This window comes from Loxodonta africana, chromosome 10 (assembly GCF_030014295.1).
Source record: "Loxodonta africana isolate mLoxAfr1 chromosome 10, mLoxAfr1.hap2, whole genome shotgun sequence".
In the NCBI taxonomy this organism is placed as follows: domain Eukaryota; kingdom Metazoa; phylum Chordata; class Mammalia; order Proboscidea; family Elephantidae; genus Loxodonta; species Loxodonta africana.
This window is the reverse complement of record NC_087351.1, coordinates 117,929,305-117,944,582: the sequence shown is the minus strand read 5'-3', so window position 1 is coordinate 117,944,582 and position 15,278 is coordinate 117,929,305. Positions and strand designations below refer to the sequence as shown.

The 15,278-nt window shown below is 65.0% G+C and overlaps 1 protein-coding gene across 1 annotated transcript in view; it reads right to left on the bottom strand.

Moving 5' to 3' along the window:
• Positions 1 to 5,148: 5,148 nt before the first annotated feature.
• Positions 5,149 to 15,278, bottom strand: part of ASPG (asparaginase) — a 29,656-nt gene continuing 19,526 nt past the window's right edge. The window contains exons 8-15 of the mRNA XM_064291945.1: positions 13,993 to 14,175; positions 12,575 to 12,688; positions 12,069 to 12,188; positions 10,540 to 10,635; positions 10,267 to 10,430; positions 7,047 to 7,133; positions 5,924 to 6,023; positions 5,149 to 5,553 (exon numbers count right to left, since the gene is read on the bottom strand). Coding sequence (XP_064148015.1) covers positions 5,284 to 5,553; positions 5,924 to 6,023; positions 7,047 to 7,133; positions 10,267 to 10,430; positions 10,540 to 10,635; positions 12,069 to 12,188; positions 12,575 to 12,688; positions 13,993 to 14,175 — 1,134 coding nt within the window. The 3' untranslated portion in view covers positions 5,149 to 5,283. The remainder of the gene's footprint in view (positions 5,554 to 5,923; positions 6,024 to 7,046; positions 7,134 to 10,266; positions 10,431 to 10,539; positions 10,636 to 12,068; positions 12,189 to 12,574; positions 12,689 to 13,992; positions 14,176 to 15,278) is intronic.

Here is a 15,278-nt window from a genome sequence, read left to right as displayed (position 1 = left end):
GTAAGGAGGGCGCCGCGCTCCCTAGTCACCGGCACCCAGGAAGAATAGGCCAGGGGCGCTCCCAGCCCGCGGTGCCTACCGCCAGTCTCGCCCAGGGGTTCCCGAGGAGTTTGGAGAAGGGTGGAGCCCTTGGGCGCGGGAGGGTGGTGGTGGCATCTCAGGGATCTCAAGGCGCCCGGCAGCGTGGGCAGCCCGGCGCGCCCCCACCCCGGCCGTCCTGGCGCAGCCCCGCCCGGCCACCTCCCACCGCGGTGGGTCCTCAGGCTGAGGCTCCGGCCCAGGTCCCCGGGGGCTGCCTGATGCAGACCCGCCGGGGTCGGGGTGGCGCGGCCGGGCCAGTGGGTTCCTCCTGGCTGTTCCCGGCGCGCCCAGACCCTCGACCCCGGTCGCGCAGGGGACGCCGCGCGGTCCTCGGCACTGTCGCTGTGTCGTCGCCGCCGCCACGCCCGCCGGGTCTAGTGGTCCTAAACATTTCACAATTGTGCTACAGAACTGTTGAACTGTTAAGAACCACTGGACCCAGCGCGCGAGTCCGGACACCCTCGCCGCCGGCTGTGAAGAGAAGCCAGCCGCCCAAGGTCGGGCCGCCCGAGGTCAGGACGCCCGAGGTCAGGACGCCCGGGTGGGGACCGGCCTGCGCCCCTCGCAGCTGGCGCCGCACCTCGCGCCCGGCTGTCGCCCTCGGCGCCTCCACCCCGACCCGAGCCGGTGCAGGGAGCTCTGGCCGGGTCCCGGTGAGCTGAGCCCGGCGCGTCCCGGCGGCTACGTTCGTCGGCGGTACCTTTTATGCCGCGCGCCCCTCCCCGCCGCCGGAATGCGCCCGTCGCGCCGGCCCGACCGGTTGGGCTGGGCAGACAGCTCCGGGGCGCGCGGCCGTACGCGGCCAGGGACCTGCTCGGCGCCCGCGCGGGGGCGGCCTGACTCACCGCCTGTCCCGCCCTCCCCGCGCCCATCGGGCCACCTGTGGGCGCACCTGGCCTCCCGTCCGCGCGGCTCCAGGCCCGGGCCCGCTGGGGGGCTGTTACAGTGGCCGAGAGGGCGCCCAGGGTGGCTGGCCGGCGAGACCCGAGGCAGACAGTAGGGCCGGGCTCCCTCGGGGGCCGACACGCCCAAGCAGTTCCTCTCACTTCAAAGGGAACTTCGGAGCGCGCGGGGAGAGTACAAAGAGAAAGTGAAACCAGAGGGAGGGAGGGAACCCGCTGGGCTGGTTTCTGGTTCCCAGGCCCGGTGTAAGGGGCAGCCCCGAACCCCAGCCCGAGTCCACCTGCCCCACCTCCGCAGAGCCGGGCCATTTGCCCCTTAACCCCATCCCGCGGGGTTCCTTGCCCACCCGGCCCCCTCTCCGTCCTCCCAGCGCAGGACCCCGCGCCCTGCCCCCCAACACCCAGGCATACGCGCACACACCCAGAGCAGTCACACTTGCGCCGGCCCAGCGTCGGAGCGCCCGGCCCGCTGAGTCACCCGGAGGTGTTGGGGCCTGACAGGCGGAGCTGGGGCGGGGGGCGGGGGGGATGTTTTTACAGCCAGAGACGGCTCCTGGGGAGGGTGCAGACTTTAGGAAAGTCTTGGGGGAGGAGTTCCTAAACCTCGCCCCACCCCCAGTCAGGAGGCACCGAGGAGGCTGGAGGGTAGTTATAATTCATTCAATGCTCTCTTGTAGACCACACCCCCGACCTGGCTGGCCAGCGGGGGACCACAGGTTAGTCCCAGGCCAGGATGGTGTCACCAAATGTTTTCACGTGTGCTGCATCTTTTAATGATTACAACCACCCAGGGAGTGGACAGCAATGGTTTTACTCCATTTTGCAGTTGGTGATACAGGCTCAGAGAGGGGCAGTGACTTCCCCAGGGTTAAACAGGGCTCCATGACAGAGGGGCAGCTCTGTGCCTGTGTCTCCATGGCTTACCTGGAGGTCTAAGTGTGTCTGGATGGGATGGGAGGGTGCTGGGGCAGGGGACATTGACCCTGTGGGTGGATGCACGGCCAAGAAGAGACATGACACAAAATGGAATTTCTCCTCAGATGCCACCACCACCCAGAAGGAGCGAGGAAAGGGCCCCAGTCCCCACCCACCTCCAGTCCCCTATTCTAAGCCTCGGTACAGCCCAGGCCAGGGCAGACCCTCTCCAGCCACAGAGGGGACAGACAGCAGGTGACCACTAAAAGCCTCCGTGGTTCCCTCTTGCAGAAGGAAGTATTGAGGTGTGACCAGAAGGGACACTTCCTCGCAGGAAAGAGAAATCCGGTTTCCCGGAGCTGGGGGTGGGGGCAGCCCTGGAGGGGCCCCGACTGCTGAGGAGGCTGATTTCCTGATAGAAGCTCTGGGAAAACATAGTGGCAGCAAGGACAGGGCGATGTTCCACAGATAGCTGCACCGCGGCTGCCGGGAGCCAAGGCCTCACCCACAGTGAAATGACCAGGTTGTGACAGCGCTGCGCGGGCAGCGAGGCTGGTCCCTGAGACCCCTCAGGTCAAGGCTCCTCCCACGTTCATCCGGCATCGCTGTGCCATCCCACACCATCCTCACGCCACAACTGTGGTGGGCACAGCCTTCGCGGTGGCTGGGAAGCTGGCTGGGCCAGTGGTTCTGGGCCAGCTCTGCATCTCCAGCAGCTGTGTGATGGGAGAGATGACTCAAAAGTGTCCTCCTCTTGGGGCCGAAAGGAGCTACACATGGTACAACTGGGTACTTTAGGAGTGCCATCTGTCCTGGGTCACTCCCACATCACGGCTAAGGACGCAGAAGCCTAGCAAGGGATGTCACATCCTCAGCACAGCCCTGCATGAGGGGACAAGGACTGTGGGTGCATCCACCTGCTGCTTTATGGAGGAGCTGGCCTCCCATGGCCAAGTGTGGCCATAGCCCAATGGCTTTGGTCGTCATGTTGACACAAAATGGGCCTGGAAGAAGTTTCCTGGCATGTGCCTCCTACTTCTCACGGCTATATGGGACACCTGGCCCAATCCAGGAGCCACCAGGTCAGGGCTCTGTGTCCCACAAGTTCATGGAAAGGCTCGAGATTGGGGTCCAGCCTCCAGCCCTTGTGGGGAGTGCCCCACGTCTGCCCAGCTAGTGGGAGCCTTCCCGTGCCACCCCGTCTGTCAGTGACCCACTTGGAGACAAGCCAGCTTAGCAAGTGCTCTTGATGTGACACCTGGGTATAGTGGGCGTTTCCACACTGGCAGGCTGGCACCAGCCCTAGGACAAGGCTGCTGTGTGGGTAACACGAGCCCCTGGAGCCTTCATAGCCCATGGCTCTGTGTGCAGGGCCAGAAGAGCACTGAGTGGGGGGCCCCGAGGGTGTGGGGGCTGCTCAGCCAGGCCACCCCTATGACGCCGTCCTCTCCCGAGGAATTCTTTCACTGCCTCCTCTGCCTAACCCCTCCCAGGGGGTCCCTGCCCCACCAGGGTTGGCAGTAGCTCCTGGCTCTGTGCCCTGCGCCCCCCTCCGTGTGCCCCTCCGGCACTGAGCCTCCCACCAGGGCGTGGGGCAAAGGCTACCCTAGGCCCGTGGCACTCCGCCTCGGGTGGCATGACCTGGTTGTGCAAGGCTGGCACGCCCGTACCTGGGAGAGGACCTGGCACCCTGCCAGCGGCACAGCCAGCCTGGGAACCGGGCTGAGAAAGCCGGGGGTGAAGGAGGAACACCCTGGCCCGGCCCACCCTGGGAGAGGCTCGGCCTGGGGGGGGGCCTCCATGAACCTCTAGGGTCGTGCTTTTGCCCAGTGTTGACAGGTGACAGGCCTCAGACTGAGTCCCCAGTCCTGGCCCAGACTGGCAGATGGACAGGTGGACACAGATAAATGCTCAGGTGGGCAGTTGGAAAGGTGCCACCAGGGCGGGCAGCCAAGGGGCGGCACCCAGCAAAGAAGGACTCAGGGATGAGTGTGCGGGAGGGTGGGTGATGGGGGCCCTGGGCCAGCCCAAGCCGGGCTCAGGGTGAGGCTGAACTAGCTGAAGCTGTGATTCTGAACTTTCAGTATTTGGATGCAGGACTGGCCTAGGGTCCAAACATTGACTTCAGTCCAGCTGGGCCACTAACGAGGCGTGCAGCTGCTCACCCCCCTCCCCACCCCCACCCGCACCCCGGCTGGGTCAGGCCTGCCCATCAGCACACTGCCCTCAGCGGGCCCAGCCCCCACCCACCCGCCCTGGCTGGCACAATGGGGCAGGCCCGGTCCCCTCTTCCTGCCTCCTCTAGGAGCTGGCCTGGGTAGGGCTGGCTCTCAGCCAGGGGCTCTAGACACACGGCTCCCCCACCAAGAAACCATACCAAGGTCCCCCCGCCCAGCCCCCAAATAAGGTGTGAAGCCCTGCTGTGAGGCTGACTCTGGAGCCCTGCCGTGCCCCACCCCCGCCCGACGCTGGGGTCAGAAGGGCAGGAGATACAGTGGTGACCAGGATGCTGGGGGGCCTTGTAAGTGTAGAGACCAGACACACCGTGGAAGGCCCTGGGCTAACTACAGAGTCGTCCAAGGCAAGTGAGGACAGAGCAGCTTGCTGTCCTCATAGGCAGGGCCGCCTGGGGGTGGGGGGCACTGCCAGCTACAAGAATAGGAAGGATCAGGACATGGGGAGGTGGGTGGGGGGCTACTTGGCCCAGAGTCACCCCACACCCTGAGCCACCCTCTGCCTCCCAGCCCCAGGCTGGCTCAGGACTCACACCCACGCCGCTTCCAGTTGGCCAAGTATCTCTCTCACCCCCAAGGTACACCACCCTCTGCCCCAGAGCCTGAGGCTGGCTCCCCACACACCCTCCCACCATGTACACCCATGTCCTAGGCCCAGACAGACCACTGGAGCCAGGCTTTGGGGCTGGGGATAAAGCATGCTGTATCGCCATTGCCAACAAGGCTCCCAGGCTCACAGAGCAGTCAGCCACAGAGCCATGTGTGCAGTCCATCCACTCAATTCACAGCAGGAAGGAAAAGCTTACACTGCAGCAGGAGGGCTGCAGGGTAGACAGCAGGTAGCACTTCCTGAGAACATGAGATGTGTGAGGCTGTGAAGGCCCACAGACAAGTCTGCATCCTGTAAATGGGGAGGGCCAAATAGCAGGGTGGGGGTGTCAGCTGGGGCCAGGCCCAGCCCAGCCTTTCAGACACGTTCCTAGGGTGGGGAGGTAGCCCTGAGGGGAGAGGGAGGCTTGAGGAGGCATCCAGGGTCCCTTCCAGGCTCCACAGTGGCTAGCGTCCTCCAACACTCTGTTCTGATTGTCACGGTGTGGCCTGATGGAACAGATGTCGGAGGTCTGAGGGGCCCTTCCTTCGGGAAGCTCTCCCTAACTGCTCCATTCCCTGCAGTGTGTGCGCTGCCCTAGAGGCCCACAGGAGGGGCCCTGCAGACCAGTCCCCTGGGAACAGATTGCCCATCTTCGTCCCCAGACCAGGCCTTGGAACATACTCCCCACACCTGGGACCTGGGCATCTACCACAGGGGTGCCGCCAGCCCCGCCAGGGTGGGAGCTTACTGGCCCTGGGGCTGTGGCACCAGCCCTGCCCCTTAGCTGCTGCAGAAGGGTTACCACTTCTAGGTTTCCGGCAGATTCCGCCTGTGGGAGAGGAGGACTGCCTCAGGGACACTGGCCTGCAACCTGGACCCTGACCCCTGCATGGTTCCGCCCACCAGGACACTCCTCTGGGACCCTTTGGCCATACCCAGGGCACCCTGGTCCTCTCTGTGGCTATTTGTACTTCCAGCGTTTCCTCCACTCTCCTGTCCCCAGGCACAGGGAGGGGCCCAGGATGGGAGGGAGACAGTCCCCACCCGCTCCAGCACTTAAGAGTGTCCACCAGGACAGCAGGGACTGCCCACATGTCAGAATTGCCCTTGCAGGGGGCAGAGGAGTGGGAGCAAGTGGCCAGTCAGGGGGCCTTCCTAGAGTAGATGGCAGGTGGAGCAGGGGCACTGGGGGCACTCACAACTTGCAGAGGACTCCGTCCGTCATAGCCCAGCTGCCCCAAGTCTGCCCCCGCCTGCCACCATGCCTGCAGTCCTTCGCCATCTGCCCGGGAGGCCAGCCTAGAGGAGGCAGGAACTGTCAGGGCCTGTGGGTCTGGGCCATCATCCCCCTGCCCCCGCCTCTGACCCTCCACACACACACACACACAAAGCCGGGCCACAAACAGCTGACCCAGCAACACCCAGCCCTGAGGCAGGAGTCACTGGGTCGGCAGGCTACCTGGAGTCTGGTTTCATCTAGTGGGTGTGACAGTGACTCAAGTCAGGGGTGCACACACACTCATACATGCACACACACACGCATGCATGCACACACACACACATGTTCGAGCACACACATGCCCCCACCTGCTGGGAGCCCCCTGCAGGCTTCAGAGTTTACAACCCACAGGGGCAGCACAAGGCTCAAAAAGGGAGATGGGGGCGCATAGGGGCCTGGCCCTCAGCCCCGTAGACTACACAGGATTCCTGGCTGGATAGTGGCCAGGGCCCACCCTGCCCTGGAGAAGAAGGTAGAGGAGGGGTGCGGGGCCCCCCCCCACAAGCCCTCCCCATGCTGCCTCGCCCTTCTCCTACAGGAACCCACTCTGACCCTGGCACAGAGGAAGGGTAGGTAGAGGGCCTCCCCGAAAGCGACTCCCAGAGACTGGGACCCTAGTTGGAGGCACCTGGGTGACCACAGGGTGAATCACACCCTGCCCAGGCCTGCCCCTCCCTCCCATCCCCATGTTCCCCTTAGAGACACCTTCCACCCCCGTCTGTCCCTCCCAAGCCCACCAGGCAGCTCGGGGACAAGCCTACGCCTCCCCCAACACCTAGAACAGTGGTGGTGTCCCTGTGGTGTGACAGTGTGGCCTGGCTGCCTTCATCCAGGCTGTTTTCCCATCTGGGACCCAGTCACCAAGTGGGAGGACCCCACTTCCTGTGGTCTCGGCAGAAACCCTTCCAGGCACTGGCTGAGCTAGGGCAGCCACATGCCTTGGGGGTCTCACTCCTCTAAACTCACACCCCTGCTTACCCGGCCTCCCTACAGACCCGTCCCCCTCCCTCCAGCCTGTCCCCAAGTGCACCGGTGGCCCTCACCTGCACAGCTCCGTCCCTGCGTCCTCCAGTTCCTGAGGGGACAGGCAGGCCCCTGCTGCTCGCAGCAGCCCGATGACACTCTGATGCCTGCCGTGAGAAAGCCACGCTAGCCACCTGCCCCCAGGCCCGGGCCCTGCCCAGATACTCACAGGGCTCTTCAGCCTGCCTGGGACCCCACGGCCTGCCCAGACCGCAGACCAAATGCCCTCTGCCCCAGCCACTTTTCCAAGCCCCTCCCAGACCACTGAGGGTCTGAAGGGTCTTGGCACTGAGGGCCTTATCAGCCCTATTGAGCAGCCAATCTGTCTGCATCTTGAACCCTGCATGGTCTTTCCCAGCCCCTTGTGACAGCCCGATGCACTCCCAGTGGGCACCTGGGGACAGCCCCACCCTGAGCTGGCCAGCCCCACTCAACAGACGCACACCCTCGGACAGCCTGACCAGGCCAGGCCCAGGGTTGGGTCTGGGGAAACTAAGTCGACCAGGCCGGGGCTCTGCCATTGAGGGTGGGTGAGGATGGGACACTGTGCAGAAGAGTGGGGCCAGGGTGGCGAGGCTGCCTGGGCTGGGGTCAGAGATGGGCGGCATCACCTGAGCTGAGCTGGGGCAGGGGCAGGCAAGACCCCCAAGCCACAGAACATGGGGCAGAGGGAGGGTGCTGCCCACCATCACAGCAGCTGCACGACCAGGGTCACTTCTTTGCACAGATCGTACGGTCACCCCACAATTAGGGAGCATCAGGAGGAGGGTCCCAGACCTTGGGCTCCCCATGGGGAGCCCTTTGTGGTGGGCTGGCTTTTTTGTGCCCACCTGGGCAGGTGGGCCCCTGGCAGACAGCCTCAGGGAGCCTGGCAGGGGAGCGAGCCAGGGAGCCCAGACCGGTCTGGGGGGTGTTGTGACAGCCAGGGCGGGGACGAGGGGCCAGGACGGTGAGCTCATCCACTGCTACCCACCCACGCCCAAGGACGCCAGTCTGGAATCTCAGCCCAGACCACCTGCGGCTGGGTGCCAGGGCCCAGCTCCCACACACACCCAGCCCCTTACCCTCCCGACCACCCACCTCCAGGCTTGTTCTGAGACCCGGAGGCAAAGTAGCTCCCGTAACACTCACAGGAGCCCAGGAAGACGGTTCTACTTTGACCCCAGTTCACAAAGGGTGACCTGACCTGCTGATGACTCAGGGCTGGGCTGGCGACCCAGGATCACACCTGGGGTTAGGGACCCAGGATCGTAGCCAGAGGTGGGGACCCAGTATCACAGCCAGGGCTGAGGACTCAGGACTCACAGCTGGGGGTGGGGACCCAGGATCACGGCCGAGGCTGGGGACCCTGGGCGCTCTGTGCTGGTGAGCCCGGCACAGACATTCTCCGCCTCTCTCCAGGAGACTCGGAAGCACCCTCCCCCCTGTGAAAAAACTCGGGTCCTGCAGGCCCAATGCCCCCGGGAGGAGGGAAAGACACCCAGGGAAGGGCGGTGGTGCCAGGACCTAGGGGTCAGACAGGCCTGGCTGTTGAACATCCCTACACTGGCCAAGGTGACTTCTGCTCTCAAAAAACAAGAACACAGGAGAGAGAGGAAAACTGTGAATCCAGCAGCCCCAGCCGCTGACAGGCGCACACAGGTTCCTGCCTGCACACACTTGCTCACGCAAGTGTTCCCATATGCACACGTTATGCACATGTGTATTCTCACATGCATGTGCACACACACATGCTCACACATGTCCCTGCATGCACTCACATGCTCATGTGTTCCCACACCACATACATGCTATGTACACGCATATTCTCATATGCATATGTTCCTGTGTCTGCACAAATGTTTACACTTGTTCCACCACGCACACACACACACTCACACATGTGTTCCCTGCGTGCACATACACACAAGCATTCTCATGCACACGTGCACACCTGCATGGATTCAGCGTCTGACACTGCTTTAGCCTTTGGTGGGGGACAATGGGAGCAGAGAGACACCACGGGGCCTTGAGGTGTGCCCGCCCCCCCGCCAGGCCACAGCCAGGCAGCTCTGGCCTTGGAGCGCTGTGAGCCCCTTGACCTTACCTGCAGCAGCCCTGAGCCTCCCTCCCCTCATCAAGCGTCAGTCAGGCCCTTGGAGAGAAACCAGGAGTGGCCTTCATTGCCCCCTTATGGGCTGAGGCCAGGCCTTGGAGAGAAGGGAGACACCCTGCCCAGCCCACCAGGGGGCGCTGTGGTGTCCTCAGGCTCAGCCCCACCTGGACTCTGTGACAGGGGGGGTGGTCAGAGCTGGGGCCAGTCCCGTGACCCCAGCAAGGCTGCCTGTCCCTGCGCCCCATGTCCTCAGCCTCTCTGATGGCAACCATCCCCTTCACAAGCGTTTGTCTGGAACCAGAGTCCCTCACACTACCATCGCTGCAGGGGCAGCACCCCCACCCTCCCATGTGCATTAAAAAAGGTATAGAAATCCAGCTCCGGGTGGGAAAGCCCCGACAGAGGCCTCTGGGGACCCTGCCTGGCTTCTGGCCCTAATCCTCCTTCTGAAGGACACCAGACCTCAGGAGGCCCCACACCTGTGCCCCACCAGGCCAGCCCAGCGTCTTGGGGCCCTGGCACAAGCTCAGTCTCCACCCAGGTGGGGCACCCCCCCAACACCCACCCACCTGGGCCAGGGTCCTGCCTCTCAAAAGCCAGGGTTTGATGGGTGAGGTCAGCTTGGGGGCCCTTCCTCCGCAATGTCCCAGCCCCACCCGCCACTGTGTGGGCTGCTTTCCTGGCAATCTTGGTGCTGGGCCAGGGGCCCCTTCTTGTGTCCCCACTGCCCCCGCCCAGGGCCCACACACAGGTGCAACGAGAGGACAGGAAACGGCCCCCAGGCCCCTTCTGCTCTGGCCGGGAACATTTTTCTTCTCTAGAAACTCAGTACCAGGTGCTTGCTGGACCTGCCTGGCTTAGTTTGGAGATCACTGCCTCTGAGAAGCCTTCCCTGACTTCCTCCATATGCATTAAGTCTTCTCTGAGCCCTCTCCCTCAACCCCGCATGGTCACTGCTGGTGCTTTGTGCCCAGGGCGGAGGATTCAGGGTGCCCTGAGAAGCCTTGGTTCCCCCAGCTCTGCACAGGGAGGCTGTGACCTCGGGCAAACACCAGTCCTCTCTGCCCTGCCTGTGGCCGTCCTCACTGTCCAGCGTGGCTCCATCCCCCTGCCTGGGTCCACACAGCGCCCAGGACTCCAAGTACCTGCCCCTCACAGCTAGCAGCAGTGGGCTGAGGCCGTCCCCGTCACAGGCATTCACATGGACGCCTCTCCGAAGCAGCATACTGACAGCTCCAGCGTGCCCCACCCGGGCAGCCACGTGCAGCGGGGTCTGACCGTTAAAGTCCGCCGTGCCCAGGTCACTGCCCTGGGTGGACACAGGGCCTGTCACTCCCTCAGGGTGGGGCTGGCTTCCTCTGCCCCTATCCACCTGGGCCTGGCTGAGGCTGGGGTGCCCTGGAGCATGGGCGGCTCACCATTTCCACCAGTGCCTGCAGCGCCTCCAGGTCTCCGGCGTGGGCTGCAGCACATGCCAGGCTGGGCAGCAGGGCGTCCCGCACAGCGTCCAACTCCTGGGGGGCAGGCGACAGTAGGATCCACACCATGCACCGTACCATGCCCTCGGGTCCTCAACACCCCAGGGAGGAGGGCAGACAGAGCAGGGGTTCACATGAACACCAGCCACCCCAGACAACAGCAGCTGGCAATAGGTCCCCGGGCCGAGTGCCCACCCACCTGCCTTAGTCCCACCCATGAGAATGGGAAGAGCCTGGGCTGTCACATCCAAAAGTCCTGGGTTTGAATCTCACTATCCCACCCAGAGTCCCACCTAGACTCCTCCTTCCTGGTAGCAAAGGAGGCCCCTTTGTGTGATCAAGGCCTGCACTGACCCTCTGAGAACCTGTGTCCTTTTCTGTCCCCACCACCATCAAGGAAGTCAGAATAAATGTATAACATGTCACCTGCTGGGGTGTGCAGGAAGAGGTGAACTCTTCCACATGAAAGAAGGTCCCTGTGCCCACCTGCCCATCCCTGCAGAACTGCCCAGGCCTCCCCAGCACTCAGAAGGGCAGGAGGTTGCCCAGAAGCCCCAAGCCTGAGAGGGCTTCCCGAGGCGCCAGAGCCTGAGGTAAGAGCAGAGGCCCCCCAATGCTCCCCTAATGCCCACTGCCTGGTCACAAAGCTCCGCCAGGCCACCCGCATCCCCACGTCACAGAAGTCAACCTAGTAACAGGCACCCAGCCCAGCCCTTTCATCTGACTGCTGCCTGCCCCACAAGCAGCAGTAAACGCCACTGCAGTCCCCCTCCGCAGGCCTGCCTCTCATTCCTGCCCCAGCCCTGTGCTGCAGGAGAAACCGAGGCACGGACCTCACTGTGTGCCCCAGGCAGCACTGGGAAGCACTCACGTGCCAGGCCTCAGCTGCAAGGGGACGTGTTGTGGGGTATAGGGAGCCTGGCCCCACTGGAACTCCGACTCTAGACCATGAAGAAGGCCTCAGCTCCAGCCTTTCTGGGTCAGGATGCCCCATTTGTGGGCTGGTAGGGGAGGGTCCCCCAGGCCAGGCCACCTCTCCAGGAGCCCTGGTCCCCATGGAGCCCTCATCTCAGAACTGAGGAGATCCCAAACAGGTACATCCAGGGCCCCAGTGTCCCACTTGTCTCTTGCACTCAGCAGCTCTCTGAAGCTCCACACCAAGGGCCAGCACAGACGGTGGGGTTGCAGCACCCAGCACGGCACGGGCCCCACAACTGCCCCACTGAGGCCTGGCAGTGCACAGCCCACGTCCACTCATGATGAGGCTAGCTTTGTCACCTGTTCCCACTGCACCCTGCTCCACACATCCCTGAGACTCCTCCTCCGGGGACCCTGCATCTTCCCCCAGGACCTAGGATCCAGGCAGGCTGGCTGTGCTGGGCTCATGCCTGGAAGGTCCCGCCGGGCTGCGGGGCGGTACACAGCCCAGACCTACCCAGCAACCTACAGCCCCCCACACCAGGCAGTACCTGGCTGTTGCTCAGACTGAGAAACTGAGTCACCCGACGCCCCAGTGGGCTGCCCTGCAGGGAGGGGCGGCGCTCAGTGGCCGGTGCTGTCATCTCCCCCCGAAGGTCCTGGGCCAGCAGCTGGACAAGAGCACACGGGGGCTGTGGTCAACCCACACAGGCCACACAGGGCCAGGCCTCAAGACTGGAACCCCAGAGATGGAGTGCATCCCTTGGGCTGGTGGGTGGCCTGCCAGGTCCCAGCACAGGGCAGCCAGCCCACCCTTGGTCCCTCCTTGCTCCCAGGCCCCGCCTCCTCCCAACAGGTGAGCAGCCCAAGGGTTATGTCTGGGCCTGCCTGGAAGGGGCCAGGGGGCGGGGACATCCGGGAGCACTTTAGGGACCCTCAGTCTGTGCCCAGCCCCCTCCCCAGGGCGCCCCCATATCCTACATCCTGGGCTGGCCCCCACGCTCTCCCGAGTCACCCAGGCAGGCCCTCCACCGCTGCCCTCTGAGGGCCGGATCACCTGCTTCCTGTCGTCCAGGCTCAGCCCCGGCCGGCCCAGCACGTAGGCCAACTTGGCCAACGCAGCCTCCGATGTCATGTCGAAGCCTGAGACCAAGCCGGCGTCTGCCAGGGCCTGCGGGGCGGAGGGGTGGACGCTCATTCTCCACTCCGCGGGACCCCTCCACCAGCCCACTCATACCCAGCAGGCCGTGGTTCCCTGCCTCCTACTCGCCTGGACCCCCTCCTCGCCCCCCAGGCTGCCATTTCCTGCCTACCGCTGCCACGGACCCCCTCCGCACCCTGCTCCAGGCCAGGGTTCCCTGCCCGCGGTCCTCCAGAGTCCCCTCCACGCCCCCTCGGGCCAGGGTTCCCCGCCCGCCGTCCTCCAGAACCCCCTCCACACCCCCTCGGGCCAGGGTTCCCCGCCCACCACCCTCCAGAACCCCCTCCACGCCCCCTCGGGCCAGGGTTCCCCGCCCGCCGTCCTCCAGAACCCCCTCCACGCCCCCTCGGGCCAGGGTTCCCCGCCCGCCGTCCTCCAGAACCCCCTCCACGCCCCCTCGGGCCAGGGTTCCCCGCCCACCGCCCTCCAGAACCCCCTCCACGCCCCCTCGGGCCAGGGTTCCCTGCCCGCCGTCCTCCAGAACCCCCTCCATGACCCCCCTACCACGGTTCCCGCCCACCGTCCTCCAGAACCCTCTCGACACCCCCTCGGGCCAGAATTCCCCGCCCGCCGTCCTCCAGAACCCCCTCCACGCTCCCCACCACCATGGTTCCCCCCTACCTTTCTCCAGAACCCCCTCTACACCTCCCCCGCCACGGTTACCGCCCACCGTCCTCCAGAACCCCCTCCACGCCCCCTCGGGCCAGGGTTCCCCGCCCGCCGTCCTGCAGAACCTCCTCCGCGCCCCCTCGGGCCAGGGTTCCCCGCCCGCCGTCCTCCAGAACCCCCTCTACACCTCCCCCGCCACGGTTACCGCCCACCGCCCTCCAGAACCCCCTCCGCGCCCCCTCGGGCCAGGGTTCCCCGCCCGCCGTCCTCCAGAACCCCCTCTACACCTCCCCCGCCACGGTTACCGCCCACCGCCCTCCAGAACCCCCTCCGCGCCCCCTCGGGCCAGGGTTCCCCGCCCGCCGTCCTGCAGAACCCCCTCCGCGCCCCCTCGGGCCAGGGTTCCCCGCCTACCGTCCTCCAGAACCCCCTCTACACCTCCCCCGCCACGGTTACCGCCCACCGCCCTCCAGAACCCCCTCCGCGCCCCCTCGGGCCAGGGTTCCCCGCCCGCCGTCCTCCAGAACCCCCTCCGCGCCCCCTTGGGCCAGGGTTCCCCGCCTACCGTCCTCCAGAACCCCCTCTACACCTCCCCCGCCACGGTTACCGCCCGCCGTCCTCCAGAACCCCCTCCGCGCCCCCTCGGGCCAGGGTTCCCCGCCCACCGCGCCGGAGGCGTAGTCCGAGGTCACAGCGCCCTGGAGGCAGTGGGTGCAGTTGACGATGAGGAGGCCGCGTCCGGCTGCTGCACGAAGTTCCAGCAGGAGCTCCGGCTTGGTGGGCGCGTTCCCCGAGCCGAAGGTCTCCAGGACCACGCCCTTCAGAGGGGGCTGCAGGAAAGCCCGGACCTGCGGTGGGAGGGCGTGGGGACGGCTGGAGTCTGGGGGAAGGGCGGGGGCGGGGGGATAGGGAAGGGGAGGGTCCGTGGGGTGGGCTGAGGTTCGCAGGGACGGTGGGGGCCGGGGGAGGACAGGGGTCATAGGGGAGGGAGGGCAGGGGTCGGGGAGGGAGGGCAGGGGTCAGGAGGGAGGGCGGAGGTCAGGGAGGGCAGAGGAGAGTAAAGATCCTGGGGAGGCCTTGGCACCTTCTCCGTGTAGGAGAGAGGACTAGCCCTGTGGCGGAGAGGGCTCCCAGCCAGAGCCCTTTGCGGCTGTATCTATGTTTCTGGGTGTGTGGGGCCACAGGGGGCCAGAGCTGTGGGGGCTGCTCCCCCACCATGTTCTCCAAAAGGAACCCCTTGTCTACAAGCTGTAAGGCTTGTACTGCAAGCTGGTGTGGCCATAGATCAGGCCCCATGAAAACGCGTCAGAAGAGGTCGTGGGAACGCTGGAGAGAGAAGCTGAAGCCTCAGGCGGTGCCCCCAGGCACTGAGGACCCCCCCGTTCCGTACCCCAGGCCCCTCCGCCACCCCACCCAGCCTGGCAGCTATGCCTCCCCTGACACAGTGGGCGATGAGCAGGTATTTGGGAAAGGCCTCCAGTGCTGAAAGGGCACAGAAGGCCCGATGGGGGGGCCCCCACGTCCCGCGAGGCCGCAGAGATCCAGCCGGAAGGCAGAAGAGGGGACTTGTAATTGGTACAGGGACGGTTCCCGTGACTGCCCACTGCTGGCTCAGCCCTGCCCTGCGCTGGGTGCTGGGGACACTGCCCAGGCCCCCCAGGGCTGAGCCACCATGTCTGCCCCCCACCCAGTGGGAGCCCAAAAAGGAGGAGGGCACACTTGGGCACAGCAGGGCATCTGCCTGCCCACTGTGTCCCCAACAGAGCCTCTTATCCCTCATCAGGAATTCAGGATTTGAACCCCTTTGCTCCATCTGGTAAGGCCAAAGGTGAGCACAGACGGGATTCCCACGAGCCAAGGGGTCAGCCTCCGCTAGGACGAGGCTCACTGTTGGGGTTTCCTCTTTGTGAGATCCACTCCCGGGTTCGCAATGCAGGCATTTGTGGGCATG